The sequence below is a fragment of the Sinocyclocheilus anshuiensis genome, unplaced genomic scaffold (assembly GCF_001515605.1).
Source record: "Sinocyclocheilus anshuiensis isolate Anshui unplaced genomic scaffold, SAMN03320099.WGS_v1.1 scaffold1162, whole genome shotgun sequence".
NCBI classification, from domain to species: domain Eukaryota; kingdom Metazoa; phylum Chordata; class Actinopteri; order Cypriniformes; family Cyprinidae; genus Sinocyclocheilus; species Sinocyclocheilus anshuiensis.
Window position 1 is genome coordinate 636,070 of NW_015540875.1, and position 9,279 is coordinate 645,348.

At 34.6% G+C, this 9,279-nt stretch overlaps 2 protein-coding genes across 4 annotated transcripts in view; both read right to left on the reverse strand.

Annotated features, from left to right (window-relative positions):
* Positions 1–454: 454 nt before the first annotated feature.
* LOC107688197 (uncharacterized) lies at positions 455–7,752 on the reverse strand. 2 transcript variants are annotated; one of them, XM_016485796.1, is made up of 5 exons: positions 7,234–7,752; positions 7,067–7,126; positions 5,453–5,791; positions 3,653–3,889; positions 455–831 (listed from the first exon to the last, which is right to left on the reverse strand). In XM_016485796.1, exons 1-5 carry the CDS (start codon positions 7,238–7,240, stop codon positions 794–796), a joined length of 681 nt encoding a protein of 226 aa, XP_016341282.1. In that variant the 5' UTR covers positions 7,241–7,752; the 3' UTR covers positions 455–793. The 2 variants fall into 2 exon arrangements, with proteins under 2 accessions (XP_016341282.1, XP_016341283.1); XM_016485797.1 differs by having other exon boundaries at positions 7,067–7,139.
* A 61-nt stretch (positions 7,753–7,813) lies between these two features.
* The window catches only part of LOC107688196 (uncharacterized), a 5,874-nt gene continuing 4,408 nt past the window's right edge, over positions 7,814–9,279 (reverse strand). For both annotated transcript variants that reach the window (XM_016485795.1, XM_016485794.1), the window contains 2 exons: positions 8,537–8,612; positions 7,814–8,098 (listed from right to left, as the gene is read on the reverse strand). In XM_016485795.1, coding sequence (XP_016341281.1) covers positions 8,056–8,098; positions 8,537–8,612 — 119 coding nt within the window. In that variant the 3' untranslated portion in view covers positions 7,814–8,055. The remainder of the gene's footprint in view (positions 8,099–8,536; positions 8,613–9,279) is intronic.

Consider the following 9,279-nt stretch of genomic DNA (forward strand, 5'->3'; position numbering starts at 1 on the left):
GTGTGAATTTATGTCTAATTGACAAAGTGATCAGTCACTGTTGAGCTGTTTAAGAGTGGATTTATCTGAAATGTGTTTATTGTTGTATTTATTAATATTTTGAATTGGCTTTTTTATATTTTCAGTTTTAATTTTAATTGAAGTTGTAGTAATTTTTATTTCTATTTAGTTGTAATTTATTCTTGAATAAAAATAATTGTATTATTGTGGTCAAAACTGGAAACTTAGAGCGGAATAGACCGTCTAATTGACAAAGTGACCAGTCACTGTTATATGTGACATTTAGGGGCGGATTAATCTAAAATGTGGGACAAAATTGGGGGCAGAAAATTAAGAAATTGTTATGTGTAGACTCCTTGATCATGAGTTTTTCCATTTTTACATGACTTCTTGCCAAATAAATTTAAGATTTGAGCAGATTATAAAAATAAATAAATCACGAAAAATTACTCAGTCAAATGTTAATTTATTGATATGGGACAATGGTCAATTAATAGTTTAGTGGCCATCATATTAATGTCAGAATGCCATAACTGACCAATCAGAATCAAGTATTTCAGAAAGGATTGCATTAACTAATCCTCCTGATGATGCTAGTCTAACTTGGTTAAAGAAATATGCATAACTATCTTTCCAGGAAGTCTAATAAAATAACAAAAGTCTAATACATTGATCAATAAAGTATCAAAAGGTGTGCTGAAAGCGTCAAGCGACTGGCAGTCCATCAGCTCTCGTCAGTAACGCAGTAAAAGTGTCCTGAGATCAGCTCACAGAGACTCTTCACACGGCTCTCTCAGCCTCTCCCTTCGGTTATATCCACGCCTGTGTCTCCTGCAGTGCACAAAACGGGACATTTAGGGCTAGAATAAATCTAATGCATTTTCTCGTGCAATCAAGTGCAAAAAATTGAATTGTGTTAAATGTGTAGTTTATGATTAGTTCATGGAACCGTAAACGGCCTGCAGTAAAATGAACTGTTTTGCCTGACGGAAGAATTGTTTTTTCAATGATTAACTTTAATATATGTAACTATTTTAGCTGATTGGATATTGCATGTATCATATTGCTGTTGCGTCCATTTGAAGTCACTGGAGGGCATGCATTAGTGATTTCACTACAGTCATGTTGCGTGATCTAAGAAGATGGGTTAATCACGGTACACTGACGGTAACGCACCGAACCGGTTTAGACGTCAGTAACTGGAACGAAACGTTCACACAAGATCTCCACCCATCGCGTGGGTGTGACAGGAATCCTTCAGGTTCAAAACTATTTACATTCCATTCATTGCATAACATTGATTAGCAAGGGTGTAAAAAAACATGCTTTTTAACAACAACAAAACAACAACAAACATGGTTACACGTTTACTGTAATAACACCATGGTTAATTTTCTGATGGGATTTGTATGTGTATTTGTTTATTTCCTTCTTTTTTTCTTTTTGTTTTCAAAACGGTACTGCCTTAATAGTTTGATGTTTTGCACTGTTTAACAATAATAAAAAAAGAAATCAGAAAAAAGATTTGCGAACCCACTCTGAAGTTCTGATCTGAATCAAAGGATTCACGAACTCGCTCCGAATTGCCGATCTAAATCAAATGATTCACGATTCGTGCTCCGTAGTCCTGATCTGAATAAAGATTCGCGAACCATCATTTCAGATCGGGACTTTGGAGCGTTGATCACAACTCATTCAAATGATTAGCGAACCCGCTTCGAAGTTCCGATCAAAATCTAGTCATTCGCGATGCATGATTTGAAGTCCTGATCTGAATCAAATGTTTCACGATACACGATCCGATTGGAGTGCTTCGAAACAGTGAATCATTTTGTGATGCAATTGTTTAACTGATTTGGATTTTTGAAAAGCTCCATTTCGCCCATCGCTACGTTCTTTTTAAATCATTACAAGCAACGTTGAAATTCTTTCAACCTTTTTTTATTTCTTTTTATTTATTTATTTTTTTGCTTGTGAATCGCTTGAACTGAATGATTCAAATCACAAGTTTGAATCAAATCAGAGTGGTTCCAGAGTAAATGACTCTCAATTGAATTGGTTTGTCAATTCCTCCGTTTTTCGTGCTTCAGTCATGTTTACATGACACTGTCAGTACTAATACTGGCTTAGCTCGCTAGTTTTGTTTACATTAACTGAAATAAATTTTAAAAAGTATGATGTTTAGATAACATCCAACACAAATCTAGGAACACATTCAGGTGAGGTAACCGGTTTACTGATGAAACTAGTGAAAACACTCTATTAATATGACGAGATGCACCTCAAAATACATGTTAGATGTAAACATTGATCATTATGATGGAGTTTGTAGCTTAATTCACTATATTTGAAATAGTTTGAGCACTGCAGTTCAATGTTGGTGACAGTTCAATGGGAAATCAGTCGAAAGCATCCAGTCATCTCATACCACTGAAGTGAATGTTCAATTTATCAATATATTGTAATAAATATTTGAGAAATTATTTGATTGTATTGGGCTATAGAGTGATAGAAAATAGAATAATAGTGTAAAAAGAGCAAATGGGAGAAGCAAATGAACACAAAATAGCAGAACAACATAAAATTACAACCCAATATCATGAAAGTGCGTATAAATAGTACGCCAAATAAAAACAAAAACTCATGGTATTGATACACAAAAATTGACTTTGGCGTGTGTATGCAATGGGTAGGATTAGGGTTGTGGGGTAGATGTGTATCATACGTACGTGAAAACTGCGTATCATATGCACGCCAATAAATTACGTATCGTATGCACGCCAAACACGTGTGTATCATATGCATGCCAAAGTCAATTTTTGCGAATCAATACCACGAGTTTTTGTTTTTATTTGGCGTACTATTTACACGCATTTTCATGAGACCGGGCTCTAAAATTAACGAGGGTAAACTTTATCACTTGTTTATCACAACTGGTTATTTTTACATTTGCAATAAAGCATTTACAGTGTAAACAGAACATCAATTTAAATCAAATATTAAAAGTTATCCTTGTTTTAGGTAGATACCAAGACTCACCAATATTTCTCATTTTCATTTAGTTTAACGTGATGCACTAAAATAACTAAATAACTAAAATCAGGGTTATTATAGTTAACTAAAACTAAAAACATTCATTGCTTGGAATAAAATTAAAATTAAATAAAATAAAAAAAAGAAAATATTTTTTTTTAGGTAGTTGCAACATTTCTTATTTTCATTTAGCTTAACTTGATATTCTAAAATAACTAAAACTGAAATAAAGATTAATGGTAACAATTTACAGTAAGGTTCCATTTGTTAGCTATATTTAATGCATTAACTAACATTAACAATGAGTAATACATTTGTTACAGTATTTATTACTCTGTTAACGTTAGTTAAAGTGCCCCTATTATGGATTTTTGAAAATTACCTTTCATGCAGTGTGAATACAGCTCTAAGTGAATGAAAACATCCTGCAAAGTTTTAAATCTGAAAGTGCACCGTGTATAAAGTTATTGTCTCTCAAAAGAAAGAGTCGACTTTGAATAATTGAAACGAGTACACACACACATGCTGTCACTGAACCTCTCAGGTCATTCATGCTCTAAGCCTCAGGAAAAGTAATGTTCCTGTCCTTCATGACGCAGTGATGGCGTGAGAGCTGTACCTGCGGTGTATGTGGCTGAACTGTGTCCCAGTTTGTTGCTCACCACGCAGGTGAAGTGTCCGCAGAAGGTGCCGGAGACGTACAGAGACGTCCCATGTGCCGAAACACGACCCACTTTCTCCGTTACAACCACTTTCTCATGCAGCCAAGTGAATGTGGGTTCAGTTCCCCACGCCTCCATACAGTGAAGAACCGAGTGAGACACATTCACCATCACCGACACGTGATGCACCGCCACTGACACACACACACAGAGAGAGAGCTCAATTACTGGAGAAATGCACAAGGACACAATGAAGACACAAATGGGTCACTGCTATTATGGAGTGCATTTTTCTAACATTTATTTGAAATAATTTATATTAATATTGACTTGGTCTGTATGAATGCATAAGTGTATAAAAGCTAAAATAGCTGTCTGTGTAACAAAAGTGAATTTTAAATCATTTCAGTACTTTGGTACACTTATGTGTTTCACAACATGACATCAACAGCATAGACATCAAGTAAGTAATAGAATGTATTATCAATGATACCAATTATCCGATGAATTCTGTGATGTTATTTGGTTTGTGTCTCTGTAAAACATTTATCCTGTTTGATTAAATCACACAAATCGGTTCAAAAGATAATGAACTTATAGATGACATCCTCATGTAATCTAACTGAAAATGCTTGTGATGTGAATTTTTAAACTTTAATCTTAATTTTTGTTTTAACACTACAGCACAAATGGGTGTCAGATGTGTTCTTTTTGTATGTTTTGCATGAAATTATCTTTTCAGTGTGTTTCTTCATGAGAACTATTTGTTGTCACGTTTTGTTGTCACATTAACATGAAGTTTGTATGAAAAGTGGAGGTTTTCAGATGTGCATTCTAGGGTTAAAAATTGTATAAAAACCAAAATAGCACACCTGAGACTGTATGATCTACAAAACACTACAAAGAGTAGATGTAGATGAGTTTGTTTATTCGTGGTAACAGATTTGGAGAAATGTAGCATTGCATCACTTGCTCATCACTTGGATGCTCTGCAGTGAATGGGTGCCGTCAGAATGAGAGTCCAAACAGCTGATAAAAACATCACAATAATCCACACCACTCCAGTCCATCAGTTAATGACTCGTGAAGCCAAAAGCTGCGTGTTTGTAAAAAACATGTTTTTAACTTCAATCTGAGGCTTCTGGTCAAGATATGAGTCCATAATCCATAACGCTTCCTCCAGTGAAAAAGTCCATCCCCTGTTGTCTCACATCAAAATCCACCAACATATTTGTTTAGAACCGTTTTGGCTTGTAAACGGTGCTTGATCTGTGCAGATTTCTCTCCTGATTCAGACAAGATTAAATTTTCACTGGAGGAAACAGTATTATGGATTTTAAACTCGTATTTTAGCAGGAAGCGATGGTTTTAAGTTAAAACATCTTAACAATGGATTTGTTTCCTACAAACACGCAGCTTTATGCTTCATAAATTATTGATGGACTGGAGGGTTGTGGATTACTTGTGGATTATTGTGATGTTTTTATCAGCTGTTTGGACTCTCATTCTGACGGCACCCATTCACTGCAGAGGATCCATTGATGAACAAGTGATGGAATGCTACATTAATCCAAATCTGATGAAGAACCAAACTCATCTACATCTTGGATCGCCTGAGGGTGAGTAAATATTCTGGACATTTTTGGGTGAACTTTTCCTTTAAGTGCAGAAATTTTTGGAGAAGAACAATAGCAGAACGTTTGAGAAATATCAGTACAGCGCATGTGAAATGAATTCAAGGCTTTAGTTGATCTTACGATACTCTTGAACGGCTCGCTGTGCAGATCGTCTCTGTCCTGACTGGTCTGTAACTGTGACCGTGTAGACGCCGGCGTCTGCTGCTTGATAATCTCTGATCTTCAGTGTGGCTCCCTGTTGTTCCAGTGTTACTCTCCCATCTGAGACTTTATGAGGAAACTCAGCCAATGTTGAACTCGTCCCAGAAGTCTTTGCAACGTGGTCCCATGTCACTTTAACAACATGTTCACCACCCAGCAGCTCGATTTGTGCCTGTAGGATCAGATTCTGGCCTTTGATTACATACAGCAACTGCTGGTTTGTGAAGAGGACGGACAAACACTGGCCGCTCCAGAGCCCTGTCGTTACAAAATACATCATAAAACATAGAGTCATATCTCGAATTCTGATTGCATGTGCTTGATGCAAAAGCATTTAACTGTTAAATCACAATCACATGGCTTTGAGTTGCTTTTATAAACCTGTCAACGGCAATATGAAACACCAACATTCAATAAAAGTTTTTTAATATAATAATTATTGAAATAATATAGTTAATTTATCTAACTGCAGACTGTTCATGATGGCAAAGAAATGTAAATGTTAAAAAAGGAAATCTTTAATTATTTACATAATTATTTAAAACAACAACAAAAACAAACAAACAAAAAACGAGACATTTCTTATTATTATCAATGTTGAAAACAGTTGTGCTGCTTCGTATTGTGTGGAAATCGCAATATACTTTGAGGGACCTTTAAATAACAGAAAGTACAAAATAACTAAATTTATTAGAAATATAAAAAGAAAATAAAAATATTCAACATTCAATAAATGTTAAATTTTTTATATAATAATTATTCAAATAATATAGCTCATTAATCTAATTGTAGACTGTTTATGGTTGCTGAGAAATGTAAAAAAAAAAGTAAAAGTATTATTATTAAATTATATATAAAGCTGTACTGTGTATTTATTATTGTTGTTTTTTCTGGTTTCTTTAATGAATAGAAAGTTCAAAAGAACAAATATTGTAGCTATTATTTAAATAATAAAGTTGATTAATTAATGTAACAGGCTCTATCTAATATCTAAATGTTAAAAAAAGAAAGAGTTATTTATTTATCAATAAATACTATTTAATATAATTAATAGTAATAATAATTTATATTTTTGTGGAAACCGTGATTAAATGCATTTATTTGAAGTAGAAATAAATAAAAACACCAATGTTTAATGAAAGTTAAATTTTTAATTAAACAATATAGTTAATTCAACTGTAGACTGTTTATGCTTGCCAAAAAATGTAAATGTTAAAAAAACAATAATTATTCGAATGTAATCTAAATATCGGAGGCATTATGTACATTTGTCATTTGCTGTGCAATAATCATTTCTATTATGATAAGTTTTGAATAAAGCTGTGCTGCTTAATATTTTTGTGGAAACAGTGATACATATCTCTGGATTCTTTGATGAATAGAATGTTCAAAAGAACAGCATTCAACTAAGAAATAAAACTAAAAATACACTTTGGCTGCAGAATACTGCAAGTGGCCAATCAGAATCAAGCATTCCAGAGAGGCATGAAACACAATCCACATAAACATACAAAGACATGCAGAATAACTCACAGCAGACGTGCAGAAGCAGAACAGTCCTGATGAATCGCTCTAGTCGTAGTTCCATGTCACCTAGAACAAACAGCTGCAAGACTGATATTCCTCATACATTACATGCGACCAAAGTTCAGACACATTCACTTTATGAGTGAGATTACTGGACGCTTTTCATAACTCACCTCTCATAACTTCCTGAAAGAGACGCTTGTATCCAGAAACTCCTGTCCCATAAAAGCACTAGAGCGACGCTCCCACAGTAAACGTGCTGTTTGTGTCTCTGCAGGGCTGCTGTATTCTGTGAACTCCTGTGCTCAGTTCACAGAGTTAAAGGTCTTTAGGCGTCACCGTGTTTGCAAACTGAGCCGTTTCCTTTTTCCCTTTCCTGTGGAGTAAAGCCACTATTCTCTGTTCAAACAAGCAGATCTTCCATACAGTAAAACCCTCCCGTCACACTCCACGCTCAAGATCCGTTTGGACTCTTATTCTCTGAACAAATTTAAACATCAGTGCTTACAAATGCTCCAAAAGCAGATTAATAAGAACAAATGAGGTAGAGAGCAAATTAATAGCACTTATATTCATTTTTTGTAAACAAAACAGCTTATATCTTAAATATCCATAGGAGCCATTTTAACAACTCACATTTCTAAAGTTTCAGAAGCACTCATTCTTTACGATGAACACAAGAACATTCTTTTGACATAAAACAAGAACTTTATCAAATCTACCAAACGGAAAAACTGCAGAGAAACAGCTAATAAAGTTTAGATAGTCAGAAAACATGCTACCCTGAGAACATTTAAACCTGGAAGCTGAAAACTGTTTGAGAGTCACATATATGCAGGAACAGCATATCTGCAATTCTAATAAAAGTTCACCATTAAAAGTCATAAAAAAAGAGGGAAAAGCATATGACGTAAAATAGAACATAAGTAAAATAAATTAAACCAAAATTGTTACAATAAAAAAATCAAATGTTGTCTGTGAGTGTACAGTATTGGCTAAAGGATGGCATTGTTCTTGCATTTCTTCATGACAATGAACCTGTAAAAAAAAAAGTTTGTCAAAAGACTAAGATTGGGGGATATAGCCTAAATATTCTATCTAAATCTATTTTTCAGCCTTTCACCAACATTTGATGTATCTCAACATTCATATATACATTCTGATTTATATGCAAATTTTGCCCTACTTTTTAACATGTTTAGTATATTAAAAAAAGCCACAACATTTTTGAGTAAAATCAAAGATCAAAGTTGCCAACTTTAACACAGTTTGTTACTGAAATCTACATCAGAGATGACATTAAATCAAAAACGCTATCATGAAAGTAATCTAATGACTTTAAGAATCTCAGTGGACCAATAAAAGCTGCATTTAAATGATAAAAAGTATATAGTGTATACAAATATTCTGAGATATACAGGTATATCCCCCAGTCTTAAATGAGATATATAATGTAGAAGAGAGTAGAGGTCTTACCCAGCCATAAGTGTTATTGCTGTTACAACTGCAACTGCAATCAGTGCTGCACAACAGGGCTGAGATTCGCACGATTCTGAGTCAAACACAAAACATTAAAAGTAGCTGTAAACATGTTGGCTTACATTACTTTAGAAATTATATGCTAAGTGAAATCCACTTACAGACCCTTTTTTTTCCACTTAAAGAAAACATTTACATCTCAAGACATGAATCAACATATAGCCCAAGCAACAATTATAGCCTCAAACACAACAGTGATTTCATGTGCACTGCATTTAGCATTATTTAAAGGGGTCATGACATGAGAAACCAAATTTCCCTTGATCTTTTGATATAGAAGAGGTCTTTGTCATTATTACATCCTGAAAGTTTCAGAACTTAAAGGGGTCCTATTATGCTCTTTTACAAAGTCTTGATTTTGTTTTGGGGGTGTACTAGAACAGGCTCTCATACTAGGTTGTTCGAAAAACACATTATTTTTCACATATTTTACATTATTACAACACCTCTCTCCCCAGTCTGGCATGAACGGCTCGAATAGTTCCTATATCAAATGAAGGCCCGCCTTCTGAAATACGAAACATGCTGTGATTGTTTAGCTGGGCCAGTGTGCGTTGTGATTGTTTAGCTGGGCCAGTGTGCGTTGTGATTGGATAGCTGGGCCAGTGTGTGCTGTGATTGGTTAGCTGGGCCAGTGTGTGCTGTGATTGGTTAGCTGGGCCAGTGTGTGTTGTGATTGG

Bases quoted from the DNA above. Each gene is read 5' to 3' on its own strand.
- LOC107688197 (XM_016485796.1), bottom strand. The intron at 5,792-7,066 runs GTGAGTTATTCT...TTGTAACGACAG, and splicing joins TCTGCTTCTGCACGTCTGCT to GGCTCTGGAGCGGCCAGTGT. The intron at 3,890-5,452 runs GTAAGATCAACT...TGTGTGTGTCAG, and splicing joins GCGAGCCGTTCAAGAGTATC to TGGCGGTGCATCACGTGTCG.